The sequence below is a fragment of the Haplochromis burtoni genome, unplaced genomic scaffold, assembly GCF_018398535.1.
Source record: "Haplochromis burtoni strain Fernald_Lab_line unplaced genomic scaffold, NCSU_Asbu1 Contig_34, whole genome shotgun sequence".
NCBI classification, from domain to species: Eukaryota; Metazoa; Chordata; class Actinopteri; order Cichliformes; family Cichlidae; genus Haplochromis; species Haplochromis burtoni.
The window spans coordinates 2,550,478-2,569,703 of record NW_024582395.1 but is presented as its reverse complement, the minus strand read 5'-3'; the positions used below and the strand labels follow the sequence as shown (position 1 = coordinate 2,569,703).

At 40.1% G+C, this 19,226-nt stretch overlaps 1 protein-coding gene across 1 annotated transcript in view; it reads left to right on the top strand.

Annotated features, from left to right (window-relative positions):
- commd10 (COMM domain containing 10) overlaps positions 1-13,579 on the top strand; it is a 71,071-nt gene extending 57,492 nt beyond the window's left edge. The window contains exons 6-7 of the mRNA XM_005919092.3: positions 12,747-12,806; positions 13,015-13,579. Coding sequence (XP_005919154.1) covers positions 12,747-12,806; positions 13,015-13,053 — 99 coding nt within the window. The 3' untranslated portion in view covers positions 13,054-13,579. The remainder of the gene's footprint in view (positions 1-12,746; positions 12,807-13,014) is intronic.
- Positions 13,580-19,226: the final 5,647 nt, after the last annotated feature.

Genomic DNA, 19,226 nt, shown 5'->3' with positions numbered 1-19,226 from the left:
TCTTGTATACTTAAAGTAGTTTAAAAGAAACAATCACAATAATAACCAACATAGCAGACAGAGTATAAAGATATGCGCATTAGTGGAACAGTGGTGTGGCGGTTAGGATTGTCATGGCCCAGTAAGAGGGGTCCTGGGTTCAAATCTACCAGCTCCAACTCTGTGTGCAGTTTACATGCTCTCCTAATAATCTCTGGTGATTCTAAATGGACCGTAAATGTGAATGCGAGCATGAATGGTTGTCTGTCTCTTTGGTGACCAGTCCAGGCTGCACCCCACCCCATGACAGCTGGGATAGATCCAGCCTCTCAGAAACCTTGATAAGCGAAAGAAAATGGATAGATGGAGAACAGAGTGTGCATTTGTAAGGGGATAGACAGAAGAGATGAAAATGAGGCATCACATGAAAGCAGATGATTTTTTTCCCATGTTACTAAAACACCACAGTCTTTGTGCTTAAACAAGCAGTTTTGATAAAAAAGAAAGACTTGAAGTAGATGCTTACTTGAAAGAGGTTGCCTACAGAGGTGATTGTCATTTGCTTTCAAGTTTTGGCCCCAGAGTGACTGCTTTTCCATGTCCAGTTTAATTTATAATTTCTAAACTATGAGTTTAGGCTTTACTGCCCCACTCAAAACTAGAATTAGTTTTAGTGCCACCTGAGCCAAGGTTTTGAAGTTGGGTAAGAATTTCCTGGTGGAAGTGGGCAGAAATTCGCTCGACTTTCTGAACACAGGACTTCCCAATCTTTCAAGCAGATGTTTCATCAGGAGGAAATTCAGGGAGCAGCTGCTCCAAGACCTTGACGTAGGATTCTACAGTGTAATGCGTGGTGTTACGATAAGAACAAAAAAACAGATCTCTGACAGTTGTGAGCGTTGTTCTAGACCGTGCTTCGTGTGAATTATTTAATTTGGTATTGTCTGGTTAACTCGCTAACTGTTGTAACACGGTGGCAAACTTTAACCTACTTTAGATAGAGGCTACCCATTAATCAAGAACAATGAACAGACAGCTTAACTGGAACCACTTAGCAGGTGTCCTTCATCAGAAATTAATGGCCACTGACATATTCACCCAGACCAACACGCAAAATATTAATTATTTATTTGTATCATTGCAGCAACTGCTTTTAAATAATAAATGGCCTAATATAACATCCAGAGGGTAATTGATGTGTTAGTGTACATGCAAACAAACGGTGCTTTTTATAGCATTTTAACATAAAAGCAACTCTTCTATGTTACTTCCTCCTAAATATGTATATGGTTATTGTTTGTGTTATTGGGTGGGTGAGCTTTTGTACCCATGCATGCTTGTGTATATATGTCCCCACGAGCCTATAATATATGTGTTATGTTTTGTTTGTTGTCGTGGGGGCTAGTTAGAGATGTGTGTGTCCTGGTGTGCTTTCAGGAATCCTACCCGCTGGGCTTAGAACCTGCTGCTTCCTCTTGTCTTCATACCAAAACAAGAGCTACAGTTTGTTTATTGTGTTGCCTTCTTTATTTATCTTTTTATTGTCGTCAAAGTTCCCACTGTCTCCCCTGACGTGCACTCCACTCTTCTATGCTTTTAGTTACTCCCCGTGGTTTTCAGAGTTTAGAGAAAATGAGGGTTTTATCAAAAGGACAGTTGGAAAAGGAAGAAAATATTAAGAGGGATAAAGTCAGTGGGCCAGTTTATTGCTCGATGCTTTTTTTTTCTTCTTCTTCTTTTTTTCCAAATCAAAGAAATTAGAAAGTCTGAGTGACGTGTTGGCCCCATTACATGTTTTCAGAAGGCCCCTGACTTACCGTTTGCAGGATGGGTTTTCCATCATGTCATCTATTGTATGTCATAAGTCTGACAGAGCTTTGGAAAATAACTTTTCTTCTCTGTGTATTTGTGTGGGGAGTGCACGTGTACGCGCATATCTGCTCGTGCCCGTTTCTGTTATAAATACCAGAGGTGATTGACAGTTTCTAGTGTTTGGCTTTGACAGCTCTTATTTGTTGCACTCAACGGGCTTTTGGTGAATGGCTGACGTTTTGAGGTTCCATGTCTGTCACTGTGTGATGGCTACAGGGCAGTGTTGTAGAGTGGATACCAGTTAATGGTTGCCCCTCTTTCAGCATTTATGCACAGAGCATATGTGGCTCCTATAGACTGCTTTTTCTCAATGGCTATGGTCTCAATGGGTCATGGGAAGATTAAACATGGTTAATTATTGAGCTGGTGATTTCTGTTTTTTTAAATGTCTGAACATAAGAGCTATTGTGTACTGTTACACTGTATGTTTTTAAAAGAAAGATTTAATGTTACTGAAAATGTGCTTTTCACATTTCTATTATTATTTGTGCATTTTACTACTACAATATAAAATAAAAAAGTTAAAATAATACCAGTATTTCAGTGTTTCCGACTCACTTTTCTGGCAATCAGATATCTAAAACGAAAGTTAGATCAGAGCACTGAAGAGCACTGAACTACTCTGATCTTTGCCTAATGGTGGTGTATGTGAGGACAAAAATGTCAGACACTGACGGCTCAGGGAGATGAAACAATCTTTAACCTTGTCGCCCTTTTTGCAAGTAATAGCAAAACAAAAAAGCAGGTAATTGTCTTGTGGTTTTGCAGAGATAGGATGTCATACTTTATTGAAGTTCTATGTAGGTAGCACTTTTGTTAACGCAAAAATAGTGCAAATGTTGGATGCTAGGATAGGATAATTCTATAATCTGTAACCTGTGGGCAGTTTTCAGTTCACTGGGTGGAGTTCTTGAGTAGAAACATCTTTGTATTAATTACGTCTTGTAATCAGTAGTGACCATTTACTTGCAAATCATGCTTTACCCCAAAAAACCTTCTGAATACTAATACCATGTATTGTGCCTGTCCACTAACTGGCTGAGGGAATACCCAGCAACATGCCTTAATTTGAGAAATGCTGGCTCTAATAGATCATGACATTTTGGAAGTTTTAAGGGTCAGTAGTCACCATTTTGTAATTGTCTTATTATGGCACCCTGTGCTTGTTCCGAAAATGTAGTTACAGCACATGTTAGATTTATGATACATTACATTTTGTTTGATTGGTGTGCCATAATGAGTTTAAAGCTCCCCAGCACAGTATAATGCTTAAACAAATTAGTTTTTCTCCTCAACTGCAACTTTGACCTGTCTCTGATTTTCCCACCTGAGTTCTTCATCCAACAAGGTGAATCAGGTGGCTGCAATCTAGGCAAATCTCAGAAGTGTTGATGAGATAGACACATTGACAGAAGCACTCGTGGCATGAAACAGGATGTAGCACACCTGTGGCTGTGCTGCAAACAACAAAAATGTTTGAGAGGTTTAAAGACTGTTTTGTCAGCACACCTGCCAGTATTTGAGTTGTTAGTGACAGACAGCTTTGCGCCTTTACAACCATGTACATGGAAACACATGCGCCACCAAACAAACCAAAAGCACTCTTATATATAAATAAACTAGGCTCACACTTGATTTTGACTTTGTTTTTTTGCTGTGATGCAACAGATGTGTTTTGATTGTTAATTTGGATATTAAAGGAAGTTTTAGTATGCAACTTCATTAAGTACATCAACAATGATGAGATTCCAGCGTATTTGATGTAATTGCTGTTTTCTCCTAAACGCCACTCAGTCTTTATGCCACAGTTTTATCACCTGTCTGCATGCACAGTGAAAGACGAGCGTATCCTCTTTCAGTAACTCCTGCTGATCACCCTTCAGCAAGATGACAGAAAGAAACAGAGACGCCAGGTAGAGCTTGTGAAATTTGGCTTGCACGAACACAGAGAAGCAGACAGGTTTGCAGTGATGCGTGCACTTTAGGCTAACTGACAAACAGGGGTGTACAGAGGACTTACTGTAAACTGGCTACAGAGAGACAGGACGGCAGTCAAGCATAAAGACAACTTGGAGCCACAAGAATAAGATAAACCAACGCTCATTCCATTGTTGCTCCTTTTTGTTTTTTTTGTTAATGCTCTGTGTGTTCAGTGAAGCCAAGCTGAAACAAAGAACATATGTGTATTTTAAAATACCGTATAGCAACCAGGAAAGGGAAGGGTGTATTTGTAACCACCCGCCAAAGCAAAGCTTGTATTGTTTTCACCTTGTGTGTCTGTGTGTCATCTCGACAAAGTCTGGCCCTGGAGGGGCAAAGAAGGACAAAGAGGGTTTTGAGCACTTTGGCAGATGTTTTTATGTCGGTCTGTCCAGATAGTTTGTCAACACAATAACAGCGCTAGTTATGCAAAGCCCAACTTTTACAGCTGTGGTTTCAAAGGAAGTTAAAGTCTGAAGATGGATCTGGTCTGAGATATGAGTACTGAGTAAAGCCCCGAGCACTCAGGCCGAGTGACGGGTTGGCAACCAATGGTCGCTAGGGAAAAATGTGTATTCCAACACACCGACCGCAAATGGAAAATAAGCTAGCAAATGAAAATTTTTATTTTGGTCATTTAGCAATTACCGGACATCGCAAGGATTTCAGGTTGCTACTAGGTCACAATCTAAACCTGGGTGATTGGGGCTTAACGAGGTATAAACTACTTCCACTGTGAGTGCCTGCCAGTCTGCAAACATGCTGGTTATAAGTCGTTTAACTGGAGGAGGTGAAGACGGGACTATTGCTGTTACAAATGCATACCTAATCCAATAGTAATTTTTAATATCAATTCGTTTTATTGAGTACCTACATTTTTTTTCACAGCCTTGTGGGACAGGCAACGATCCCATGGTCATCTTACCTCAGGTCAAACACACTGAAACTGAAGAAAACACCAGCAAATTAACAGGAAAAAAGAAGTGATTTAGAGGAGTCAACAATGAGCTGGAGCAGCTGCCTGTAACTACAGTATTATCTGAATAAAGCAATAAGAACACACATTAACGTGCATATTTTCCCCCTCACAGTACCGATGAATCCTCCACTTCTTTTAAGTGTGTCTCAGTGTAATCTTTCACATATTTCAGTTTGTGCCATTTACAGAGTGTCTGTAGCATCATTACCTTCCCTAATCATTTCCGCTGTGTATTGCAAGGTTTTTCCAGCATTGTTCTATTTGCGGGTGTTTTCTTACGCTGCAATGTGTTTGACCTCTCAAGGCCACTGTAGTTTTTTTTTTTAATTTTTTAAAATCATTTTATGTATATTAAAATATAATATTTTCCACAGCAGTTGAGGTCCAAGAGCTCACCGGTGTCACAGCTGGTGTATTCCCATCAAAAGATGGTCACTAATTACAAGTGTGTGTGTGTGTGTGTGGTGAGAATAGGGCCTGGAAAATCCAACAGCTTAACCTCCTGCATAATCCATCTCCCTTTCTATCTATCTATTTGTCTTTCAGAGTAGAGATTTCTTTGTCTGGAAAAGTCAACAGAGAGTCTGCCGATTGAACAAACTTTGAAAGAGCTCATAGTCACAGAAAACTTGTAATGCAGCAAAGTCATAGAGATTGTACCGTATCCTCTTACTGCAGAGCTCTTCAGCTGGTGAAATTAGAGCAACTCTTTCTTTCTTGTGTCGTATTAAAGGAACCAGAAAGGCAGGTTAATAGCACTTTTATTCAAAGTTTTTCATTAAAACTTTTGCATCACATTTGTTTTGGTTGAGATGAACTGCAAAACGTTTTTTCGTGCTAAATATTTCAACTTTAATGCTCTCAAAATCTGTCAGAATCAGTGGCTTCAAAACTTCTTAAATCATTTATGTCAGTTGCCATAAACATGTGGGACATATCAAGGCCTAAAAATATTTTATTACTCTTTACAGTTTGTGTAAATACCAAGAGGATGAGTCTTTTCTTTTTAATTTTTCACAACCTTCATGTTTTTCTTTCTGCTAATTAAGACCTCTCATGAATGTGACATCATTTCTGGAAGATATGCCAAGTTTCATGTTAAAAACCTTCCACATGGGTATCTGGGTGCCCCAGAGGGAAAACGCTTATCTGGGGAAATGCTTTTTCTTTCCCAACTGTCATGTCTATGGCACAGCTGGTTGCTTCTACACACACAGAGACAGAGGCAGGCTGAGAAGTTACAGAAAGTAATCACGTGATGATCGCTGCACCAGAATTAAAAAAATAACTCGTGAATTCATCTTGCAGAAAAATTTAAGGGTCTGTGTTCACAGGCACTGGAATCTCTAATGACCTTGTTTGTTTAGGGGCTTTTTTTTTGAAAACAGCTTGTTTTTAGAAGGTTAAAAAGTATTTTGTTCAGTAGATCAAAATAATTAGGTTAGTCACAGTTAGGATTAGTTTCACCTCAGACGTGACAGGACAGTGTTTGTATTGTAAATGCCGCCACTTCTTGAGAAGTGATACAGACGAGCGCGGTCGTACTTCACAACTATTTTCAGCTGAAACTGTCGTGAGCGCAGCAGCAAAACAAAGCTGTACAGTGAGCATGTTTTTGCACAGAGGACTGTGAGTGCTGTCAACCCTGAACTTCACAGAATGTGCCTTGAAAATAGACACACAAACACAAAAAAACTGCTGTTCTGAGAACCTAACTTTAAATTTGCAAACAATCTTCCAAAAATGCGAGAGTACAAACCCTTCTCACTCACACTCGAGGTTATGGTCAATTAACCTGTACGGGCACAGGAACCACACGCAGACTCCACGCAGAAAGGCTCTCAATCAAACACGAAAATTGTTTTGCTGTGAGGTGACAGTGTTCACCGCGGCACTACTGTGATGCCCCTTCACACGGCCACACATATCATTTAACTATTCTGCAGAAGATTGATTGTCACTTGTATTCAACACTTGAGTTTGATTTGCTTCACATCGTGTCTGTCTGGTATCGACCCTGCCATGCATATTTTAAGATTGCTTCACCCAGCAGACAGCTTCACCCTGACAAAGTGCCCGCTTTGAGTCTCTATCGCTCTCCGTGAAATTATCCACAGCTGTGTTTTTATATCTGGTTTGCAAATTTCTGGATTTAAGTAATAGAAGAGGTTTTTTTTGTTTGTCACAAAGAACCTTCTCTTAGATAATCACAATTCTTTTGCCCTTTAAGATACTATTCTGTCTTTGAGACTCTTCACTTTGTCCTCTACTCTTTCAGTATGCTGCTCATTTCTCTCTTTTTTTGTCATTCTATTTTTCTTTTCATGTTGTACTCACTCTCCCGTTCCTTATTCCCACCATGCCCTTCTTTGTTTTATATTTGTCAGAAGTAAGAAATCCAGTTTTTGTGTAGCACTCAGGAAAGAAAAAAATCACTCCTTTGACAAGGGTTTCAAATCCAAGCTTTACTTTATTGTACTGGAGCAAATAATTTATGAAGAGTGCGTTTTTGCGTCCTCCTAGCCCCATTCCAATGAACTCGTGTGAATTAAAAGCCGCTACTGCTCCATGTTGTCCACCACAGTCTCTTTAAAATTGTTAGAACTGGCCACAGTAACAACTTGATGAGATAAAAGCACCATTTGTTGAAAGTGTCGTTTTCTTTATCAATTGGAACACACTCAAGAATACAACAAACCTCTTTAAGCTGAATAACACGAAATTGCTCTGTTCTCAACGTCAGTGCTGCAGTTACCCGTTGTTCGTCTAGATGACAGTAGATGATTGCCCCTCTGAGCTTCAGGAGGAGTAGTGTTTTTCCATTTCATATTTATTTAAAGGGGAAATTCTTGTTTAAAATGCTTCAGTTTGGGTTTAGGTTTTAGGTCATGGTCAAATTTTGTTGTGTTCCTCGGAGTAATGTCTCAGATCAGAAATACTAAGATCTGTAAAATAAAATATGACAAGCCAAAAAAAAACCCAAAAAACTCAGAAGGCCAAGAGTAAACAGGTTGTACTAGAACAAGACAGAGTCTGCATTCACACTCGTGACTCTCTGAGGTCATAAAGAAAACACACCTGTCATACAAATATGCCGATATTTATTTGACCTGATTGTGACACTCGATGGAAAGTCAATGGACCAGTAAAGTCGGGTCACCCTAAGAAGTTTATCTAAGGTTCATCCAGACCTACACTATGAATCACAAATGTCATGCTGGTGGAAAAAGAGATGAATTCCAACATCTAATTTTGAAATATTTCAGTGTATTTGTGAAAGATTTAAAGATTTGGTGTTTGCAGCTCTGGATACAAAGTCAGGGGATGACTGGAGCTACTAGGTTTCCTCACCTGGGTGCAACAAATGTATGTGGCAAGTTCATAGAAATCCATCTCTGAAAACTATATACACTCACCAGCCACTTCATTAGGTACACTTGTGCAACTGGTTCTTATATATTTCTACTCGAGGACTCAAAGCTCTTTATACAACATACCCCATTCATGCATTCATATAAGCCCTTTTTGTGCTTAAGTGCTTTCTGTCTAACATTTGCACACATTCACAGTATCATGCCCAAGGATATTTAGCATGCAGACTGGAGCAGCCAGGGAACGAAGCACCAACCTTCCGATTAGTAGATGACCTGCTCTGCCTCCTGAGCAACAGCCACAGTTTATCCTTAATACAAATAGCTTATATCTAATCCAGCATCAGAAGGGGAAAACGGTAAAAGAGAAAATTTTCAGTGAGTGGCAGATCTCTCAGAGAAAGGGTTGTATTGCCGAAGAGGAACAGAGAAAAATGGCTATACTTCTTCGAGCTGATATAACTCAGATAACCACTTGTTGCAAAACAAAGTAGGGGAAAGAGCATCTCTGAATACAACAGTTGAACCTTGAAGCAAATGGGCTATAGCAGCAACTAGAGCTCGTTTGCTTCAAGGGTGCCATTGTTGTCAGCTAAGAAATGGAAATTGTTATACAGTTCACCTAGGCTCGCCAAAACTGACCAGTAGAAGGTTGGAAAAACAGTGTGTGGTCTTATGAGCCTTTATTTCTGCTGGGGTAGGGTCAGAATCTGCCAAAAACAGCAACAACCAAAGCATGCATCCATCCTGCTCTGTACCTGCAGTTTGGTCAGGTCTTAGTGTAATGATGTAGGGGATATTTCCTCGGCACACTTTGGGCCCTTTAGTACCAACCGAGCATCATTTAAACACCACAGCCTACCTGACTGCTGTTTCTGATCATGTCCCTTCATGACCACAGTGTACCCATTTTCTGATGGCTGCTGCCAGCAGGATAACGTGTCATGTCACAAAGCTTCAAAATCATTTTAAACTGGTTTCGTGTACACGACAGTGAGTTCGCTGTATTCAAATAGCCCCCATAGTCATCAGATGTCAGAAGAGCGCCTGTGAGATGTGATGGAATGAGAGATTTGCATCATAGATGTGAAGCTGACAAATCTGCAGCAACTGTGTGATGCTATCATGTCCATATGGACTAAAATCTCTGAGGAATGTTTCCAGTACCTGTAAGAATTAAGGCAGTCCTGGGGATAAAAGGCATATATAAAAAATGAAATAACGAAAATAATAATAATCACAACAGAATTTTAACCCAATTTTTGTGCAATAAAAAATTTGGTGAATCTGGTGGATGTTTGGGGTCCAGTTTTTAAAGCTGCCAATTAGACAGGTTGTCTACCACGATTTAAAAGTAAAACTTCAAGTGAACACAGCCAGAATATCAGTAACCATTTATTACATAATGATGTTACATTGACATTACAGTCAGTTTCCTCGTTAATGGTACCTTTTTTTCCCTTCTAAATAACATTTCCTATAATGTGCATCCATTTAATATCTCACTGTCTTTGTTTCTCTGCTATCGAACAACACGTCCAGATTGGAGAAACTGACATAACATTGTTATTACTGATAGCACTGAAGGCCAGAGCTGTGGAAATCATGTGCATGTTGTAATTTTGCTTCAAGTGTCCAGAGACTAAAGAATTAACAGGGTATCCTCATGGTGAGTTATGCTGTAATCCCCAAAGAGTCTTTATCCTCTGTGACTTTGTTGACTCATCTTGAGAATTGTACAAGTGACATTGTTGAGAGCTTTTAGCACTGAGAGAAGAAAAGTTTGTCCTACATTTCAAGGATATATTTCAAGGAGTTTTGTTGATTTATTTTATGACTTTATAGGTCCTTTATTTGCTAATTTACGCCTTTGCTTGTTCATTCTCCCTCGTGCTTTGGGTTTCCCTCAGTGTCTAGCCTATATACGGTTTAACATGTAGTGCATATGGAACACCAGATGCAAGTGAATCTGTGATTATGTTAATGGGTTTATCCTGTTTTCTGTTTTTTAGCACTACGACAGATGAAACGTTTATGTATATCTGTGTGCGTGCGTGCGCCTACTTTAGGGCTGTACAGGGCTGTGATGACAAGGATGATGCATCCTATCCCCATTAGTGTTAGCCCAGATCTGTCAGAGCCTTGTTGGGTTACTGCCTGGCAAAATCTCAACCCTGAGGAACAATTTGATGGGCCAAACACACACTCACATACACATACACATTTAGGAATGCGTTTTCCAAGATAAAACACACACACACACACACAGCAGTCTTTTGAAAATCTTATCAGAACACAGTGTCAGTCTCACATGAAGACACCAAGCGTTACTGCGGTTTGTTGTACGCTTTTTCTCATAGGTTAGTTTTGATCACAGTCACACACATACAACCGTCATTTTGGCTGTCCCTTGTCTTACCTCTGTCAGAAAACAATAGGCAGCTCAGCCAGCTGACAAGTGTTTATTTCTGCTTTTCCACCAAGTCTCCTGGTGCTGCTGTGACCCGAGCACACTTAAAGACTGTTAACCGAGATAAGTTATTATGCAGCACAGGAGTCTGCTCATTATAATAGTGTTTGCCACAGTGGAGATCAATGGGAGGGAGTTGCGTGAATTGAGGCTGATTAATGCTACTGGAAGCAAAACGTGTTCATCATTCAACTAATTTCACTGCATGCACAATTTTTTCCTTCAAATCAAATCATTTCCTAACGGCAACTGTCTTTCCTCTGAGAAATGATTTATCACCTCGTAGATCTTCTTTGATGTGCATCTTCTTTTCATTTTATCTCGCTCAGTAACAACACTTTATTTAGTTGTTTCAGTACCTGCTGGGCTGTCCTTGCAGCGCTCCCTCAGCTGTAGCTGAATTCAAGGCTGTCCTACATTTTCCTTGTGTTGTGAAGCTGCTGTCGAGTGGGAGCTTTGACAAGAGATAACAGCCCTCTGTTCTCTCTTTTATGGACTTTTAATGTAGCTTCTAATTAATATCTCTGTCATTAATTTACCATGACACATGGCCTCCCTCCACCCACCCAACCAGCCAGCCAGCCAGTTAGCTTCAAGCCCCCAAGCTCCGTTTAGTCTCCAAGCACCGAACTGCTGGGAGTGGAGCTTTAGATGGGAGTGTACAATCAGAAAACCCACATTTAGTTTTACTGCCTTTCAGCATGAACTTATTTAATTCCTTTTTTTCCCTTCATGTCTATCTCGTTCATTCTGTCTTTTCCCTCCTGTCTGCTATCCTTCTTGGATCAGAGTTTGGTACATTTAGGGTAACATCAATAAATGCACTTTAGTTGGCTACAAAACTGCTGTTCTCATTTCCTCTGTGATGGGTGTTGATAAAGTGTCTCCCCATTACGCCCGCTCACATAGGTGGATTATCGTTGAGTCTGAGTTTCTGATGGGATAATGATGACGATGATGATGATGGTAGTTCAGTGATGGTTGCCCTTGGTTCTGTATAGTTTTCTACAGAGTCTGCAGAGAAAAAAGGCTCCAGTGTTAACCTAAGAATTAGCACATAAAGTAATAAACTTTATGAAACTAAAGGCAAACTTGGACTGTTCATGTATCTTAGTTTCATATTCCAGCTTCACAGATGAAAAATGCATCATTTAATGTATAAAAAAACAAAAGCTCCTCTAACTTTCGTGATCCATCATTAACATGACTTCACTCCTGAGTCTATAACAGGAGCCAGAGGCATTGTTAGACATAAAGATCTACTGTGGCACAGGCTCCCCATTACTCAAATCACACATTTCTTTCTTGAATGTCTGCAGTGTGCTAACCTCACGTCAGTGTGCTGTATGAGCTTCCCCTGGGTGACCCGCTGTTTGTGACATTACACTACACCTGTCTGCTGGTAAAAGCAAAAATGTAGACAAATGAATCGAAATGTTTTTAGCTCTAAAAGTCACACCATGCATATGCAAATGTTTCTTGAACAGGACTAATTTCATTAAACTATCACATGATTGCATTCATGGTGTTTCAAATCTATATTACTTGATATTTTTTGTTTTATGAAATGGAAAAAAACCATTGTTAAAGAATAAACTGAAAAAAGAGTATTTGCTTTATTTAATTCTAATATAGAAAGCGGATGATGGTTTATATGCTTGACAGTGTAGAAGAAGCAGTGTCCTGTATTATTGAGTCGTGTGTAGTTTTGTACTACGGTTGGTGACAGAAGTCTACAAGTTTTAAAAGTAAGCCAACAGAATGGAGACAGTGATGGGTTTTCCCTGTGCAAGATGGTGGACAGCTTTTTTTCTTCTGTGTATTTTTAAACAACTGATGGATAAGACTTAAAAGATGGTGCATACTGGTCAGAGACCAGTAATAATTAATGAAGGCTTTTATAGAAAGCGCAAGAAGCCAGCTCGAGAAATCTGCGTCATGCCTCTTACCTATGTGCTTTCATCGCCGCTGCTTCTCCTCATCGCTGCTGCTTTTGTATATTTCTGAACTTTTCTTGCTTTTTCGATTGTTTCCTCCCATAAATGTCATGCCTCTCTGCTTGTCTCTAACCTCGTTTCTCTCTCTGTCTCTCCAGGTTCAGGAAAATGTCTTCGTTGAGTTTAACCACCAGCAACTGCTTGATTTGTACAACAAGGTTTGTTTTGTTGTTTCGTGTGTGTGTCCGTGCCACTTTCATGCCACATCATCTTCGTGTTTTTGTGCCAAGTATCCATGTTGCATTTTGCACTCCTTCATACTTCGATCTTTTTAAATATCTCTTTCAGACTTCCTCTCCTTCTTTGTGTCATTCTTTTGTGCACACATTCGCTCCAAAAACTCATCATTTCCCCTCTTTCTTTCAGCTCGAAATCGTCCAAGGACAGCTGGATTCCCTGACATGATGCCTTTTGGACTTTGTACAGCCACACACACACACACACAGACACACTCAAGCACACGAACTATATGTTAATGGTGTTTTTGCTGACAGCCATGCAGCTGTTAGAGGCCTAGCAATTAAATTTTGTGCTCTGATTTATTTGAGAAATATGTCAAGTTTGAAGAAATGAGTTCCCTTTTGAACTCCTTTTTGCACTCATTACTCAGAGCCTGGATTTTATAGCGGGAAATTACCCCAAATTCATCAGTATGAGTTGTACTTGAACAAGTTTGTTTAATAATGTTTTCTCCACCCTCTAGTAAATTAATGCTTGCTTTCCTTATACATTCCTTATAACAAGATGTAGATGATGAAAATGTGCCAACAGTCATTTAGCTTCAAGTTTCCTTTGTACTCTCAGAAAAAAAAAAAAAAGGAAATTAAATGTCAAAATGTCTTTTGAACTACAACAAATACATTGTGTAGCTTGAAGAATGAACTACTCTCCATGCCATTCTAATAAAATCTGAAGTGGAGGTGAAATCCATCCAAGCTGTTGTTATTTAGTGAAGGCTCATTATTTCTCATTAAGACCAACCTGGACTGCTGGTTCAACAGATGGGAGTTCTGGGAGGCACAGCAGACCTCCAGCGTGATTGTGTGTATGAGACTGTGTGCACAATTGTGTGTCTGTGAGAACATGGGTGTATGACTGTGTCCTTGTTTGTGCATCTGCCCTTTTGTGTATGCGTATATGTGCATAATTTCCTCACATCCACACTGAACCAAAGCTTGAGAAGTTCCCTAATTCCCAGGTGTTGTTTTCCCCTGGAGCTTTAGTGAACCCATTTACTTTATTAGATCTATCCAATAGCTCTTCTCTGCATTCTCTGGTGATTTGATCTGTTAGACTGGGGGGTTTTTTGTCTGGCAAAATGAAGAATTTCATTTGTAAAGTGTAGAGTCAGTGGCGTGTATATGGTGTTAGTTCCTATTTGTGTATATGTTCAAACTTGTTTACCTATGTAGTGTTTGTCACATGGCTTTTGAAATTTTAAGTCCGTTAGGCACCAGAGAGGGAACAGTAGGTCAACATCTAGCAACCACCGTTAGGGAAAAATGTGTACTCCCTGACAGACTGGCAAGTGGTTGCTAGAGATTGAAGTTAGGGTGAGATTGATTGTAAAAGCCTCAGTGATGCAGGCCTGGAGACTATTCAGAGACCCCAATCACTGGCTGGGAGGGTGGCCTGTATATTCTTCAAATAATTGGAAAATGATTCCGGGCAGTCACAAGGTGGATTTGGTGGCAAAGGAGACCTTGTAATAACTTTAATCACCAGCAGATTGCCATAGTCGCCCAAACTTCCATGGAAGGCACCAACTCGCCCACAAACACTTACTACTAACCGAGCAGTCACAAAACTGAAATCTGCAACACACTGTTTAGCATTGCCTTCTGCCCAGCTAGTAGTTGGCAAGTATTTGCAAACATCGTGACATCTTCTATACAAGCTATGGGCAGCTGCACCAGTCTGTTAACGACCAAAGCCATGACAAGGAAGCTTTGGGTGCTGTGGCCTCTTTGTGACCAATTTCATTCGGGGGCTGACAGCGACCACTCACCAACCAGTTGGGGAATATACATTTTTCCTTAGCAACCAGAGGTTGCCAGGACAACCAGCCCCTTGCCTTGTGTGACTGAGGCCTTAATTACAAGTTCAATTTATGAGCATACAAGAAACAGATTGTACCTTGTCATGATTCTTCTTTTGCTTACTTAGAGATGGCATTTTAACTTCAAGAAAGCATTCATGCTTCTTGCTGGTGATATTGATGTGTTGCCCTCAGACATTGATCTCCAACATTTATTTAGTAAGGCTGCTTTCCAGCCATCTGTGACTTAGTTTCTCTGTCTGTGGCTCTCTGAAGACAAATTATTTGGGATTGTTTTTGGAGCAGGTTGTTATTGCAAATACATCAGAAGTCTTGTTAATGAGTCAGGATAACATCAGCCGGCGATTCGTGGTGTATTGCTGTGTTGGTGTTAGTAAGCTGTGGCTTTAGATCAGTAGAAACACTCAAAATGAAAAACATCAGCTTTCTTTGCTGGATGCCTGGAATTTTCCTTTGCCAGAGGGTGAGGAGCTCAAAGGATCCAGTTAAGATGGCTTGGGGTTCGGATCAGGATGCTTCTTGGATATGTCATTTGAGACATCTCATGAGTCGTGTGCAAAACACACTAGAGTGATAATAAATGCCACCTGGCTGAGGAACCCCTCTGGTTCCTCCTGGCAGAAAGATGTTGGGGAGAAAGCTGCTTTTCTTAACCCCAAGCTGCTGCTCTAAAGCCAGATTAGTGGTGGAGAAATTGAGTCGTAAATATGACGTTAGGAGAAACTTCTCATGCCTGTCTTTGCTTTGGAAATGTTTAAAAAAAAAATCTCAAACTATATTTGCATTTCAAAAAGTTCTCCTTCAGTCAGAAGGCAACTTTTCATGTGGTTCTACTGCTGATTATGTCCAACTTTAGCAGGTGGCAAGCTCTGTTAATAGGATAATCAGCAGGTAGACAGATGATAAAAACAAAAATACACACTCAACCAAACAAAATTACTGCCACTTCCAGCTTTTAAAATGGAAAAACTTTACTATGGGAACCCTGCTTGCAGTAGGTCCAGTAATTGCCAATTAGTGTAGCAACTGTTAAACTATTTAAATATAGTGCAAAAAAAGAAAGATAAAACTGCTATTTCTTCCAAAGTAATATGCAAAGACGTATATATAAATAATCCACACCTTTCAAACAAGATCAAAACTAGACATGTTTACACACACTCCTTACACACGTCTGAATTGCGGCATTTTAGACCACATCCTAAACAATTTCTGTCCTCAGCTTTTTTCCCCTTTTTTTAAAAACTCCACAATTGACAATTTTTGCCACCATGTGAAAACGCCTGCAGCCAGAGGGAGCGCCATGTTCCACAGCATGGAGAACAGATGGCAAGGCCGAGATGCAGAGATGGATGCCTGGAAAGAAAAAAAAAAAAAGATGAGGAAAAAAGACACTCACACACTGAGACTCACACTGAGATCCAGCAAGATACAGCACACACAGTCCCAATGAGAGGAATAGGAGGAGTATGTGTCTATGCTTGTGTATTAATGTCTGGTGAGTTGGGTCTCTGCGTGTACTTGTCAAAGCAGTTTACTTGCTCTGGTGTGTGTTATGAGGCAAACTAAGTCAGGCTGGACACCACGCAGAGAGGAACACACTTTTTTTACGAAGCAGCTAGTCGGGGGATGCTGTACTTGTCTAGCTTTAATAAGTCTCAAATGGGCTTACCTCCATATGTGGCTGTGGTCCTGTAGGGCTGACAGCGCTGAGCCACAGATGACAGACACTGATAGTTCCCTTCTAGGATACAGAAAAGCCAACAAACAATTGAACCCAGTAGTGCGCCACTACCCACAACACTGACTCAATTTTCCTCTTCGTTTTTACTCAGTCATGCCTTCTACGTAAAGTAGAAAAAAACAGGTTTATGTGTTGCAGATAGGGAAGCTTTTTAAAAGTAAGTTGCAACAATGTTTACGCAAGCTGTTACACCAAGAAAAACCCAGACTGAGCAAATACAAAAAGAAGCAGTAACACAACCTACCCTTACTCTTTAAAGTGCCTGGTCATTGCAAAAAAAAATCTCCCTGTGAAATTCATTCCAAGCTCATTGAAATGGTGGCTTGCAGGTTGTGCAGGGTTCGTCATTGGATGTCGCCAGTTTAGTTTGAGGCAAATTGTTACAAATGAGAAAACTCTACTCATGGTGCTTCCTAGTCAGTAGAACACGTCTGTATAAAATTGGATGCTTTCTCAATTTCAGACTCAGCAGTTGGCGAGCAGTCCTCACTGCACATTTACATGTGAAAAGTTGAAACTTTTGACATTGGAATGTGAAAGTGCCACATGAATGTACTTGATCTGGGCAAACTGAGGCAATTTCATTGAAGGGTACTGATTTAAAGCTGCTGTGACCAAAAGCTAATATCTAAAGATGTAAATGGAGTAAGGTCTTGCAAACCAAAAAGTAGAAATAAAGAAATGCAGAGCCAGAAATAACAAAGACTTGTAGGTACAGAATAACTGTTACATTAGAAACTAGCTTATACATGCACTGCATTCAAGATTAGGTGCTCTGCATTCAATAACTCATCCAATTACCTTTGGTAGCTTTTACTTTTTTAACTGACTTTTAACTAGGAAATCTACAGGCAGAAATTCAGAATAGGCTGTCATGCGTCTCTCCCCTCTGTTTTTGTAGCCCTTCCCATCAGATTAGCATATGCACACACTTTATAAGCTCTAAAAGGAAATCAGTGCAAACTTTTTGGTTCACCTTGTATTTGAAGCTCTAGTAACCAGATAAAATTTATTTGCTTAACTGCATCTTTTTTCATATGCAGACTTTTTCACTGTTCACTTGATCTAGCCTTGTGATTGGTCAGAGTCTTCTATCACAGGCAAGATCTTCTGAAATCTAAAAAGAGGACCAAGAGGAAGTACAAGAGTCCAGTTAACAGAAAAAATTAATTCATAGGAAAGGTTCTTATGGATTATTTGTCCAATTATGCCAAAAACATGTTGTCTAGCTCAATTTGTACATGAAGTAAAATAGATGTAACTTTTTTGGTTCAGCATAGATGTTTGCATTTGTCTGTATAATTATTATATTTTATAAAGGCGTTATGTCTAAACAGTGGACAATGAGCTTGTGTGTGTGTACAGTAAGTTCACATGTCTAATCCCCGTCTCTACAGCTACGCTTGTCTCGGGCCTGCTTGACAACTGCTACTTTCCAACAACAAAGGAGACAAGATCATGAGTGTCTTTTGTAAGAGATGAACAACGGCTGAGAGTCACAACAGTAGTATTAAGTTGCACAGATAGCACCAGTCTTTTATGACGAGCAACCCTTCACAATGGACACGCACGCCATGAGCAGCTAATAGAAAGTGAACAATGGCGGGGAGAGAGGTAGTCATAATAAATCTGTGTCGTGTCAAGAGCAGTTTGTTTTTGCATGTCATTGTCTCTTATGTGTGCTTGGTTGTTAAAACGTTTAAAATGTTCTTTCCAGTAGAAAGTGGAGTTATAAAAGGACCAGCTTGACCTACCTCTATACCTCCCACATTTCCAGAACTGTTTTTGCCATTCTGTGTCCTTGGCAGGTAGTCAAATATATTTTCAGTGGGTGTTGGACTCTGAGAGGGTTGCCCCCTGTCTGCCATCATTCTTGTGATTACCATAGACAGAATCTCAAGGAATATATATTTATTTTAGAGAGTGCAAACTCAGGTTCTTGTTTTTTGGTTGGTTTTATCAAAATGTGACCTTTAAGATGGACTGGAGCACTTTTCAGCTGAGTATGAAGTGACTGGAATTAGTGCCTGTAACTCTGAATCTGAGGCCACAGTTCTCTGATGAAAATGGCTGATTTGTCCCTGTTGATTTGGAAAGAGCTGTTGCCTCAAGAGAAGGAGTTTAAGTAGCTCCAGATCCTGATCGTCTTCTATAATGGGAAGGTAGCGTGTGAGATATGGATGTGTGGATTGATGGAGCGTGTGTAAAGCAGACCGTTGTGGTGAAGAGACCGCTGAGTGGGACGCTGAAGTATTTCCAACCCAACTTCCAATCCTCAACTTAATAGGAGAGAGTGAGATTGTGGCTGGGTTCAGACTCGAAGCTAAGGTGAGGAGCACAGACGTCAGCAGAGAGGTCAGAATAGAGCTAATGTTCCTTCACGCTGATAGGAGACAGCTATGGTGGCATCCAGCTCCCCTTGAAGGGTTTCCTGCATATGCAGCTGGCAGGAGGCCCTGGGGCAAGCCTAGAAACTGAGTGATTATATATTCAAGGTAAAAGGAAAGTACACCCACTTATCAAAACATAATAAAAATAATCTGGTCCTTGTCAGGTTTTAAAATTAGTTAACCCTTTAAAGCCGGTCGGAGTGGACACGCTCCATTTTGCGTAACTATTTTTAAATCCCGGTAGCTCTGCAACCACGTAAGCTAGCGCAATAATTTTTTTTGCATATGAAACCAGAGGAGTTGTACTTACATCTTATGCCATCAGCTTGTCCTAGGTCACAGTTTTCTTCCACATATAGCTTTGCAAAAACTGCATTAAAAAGCA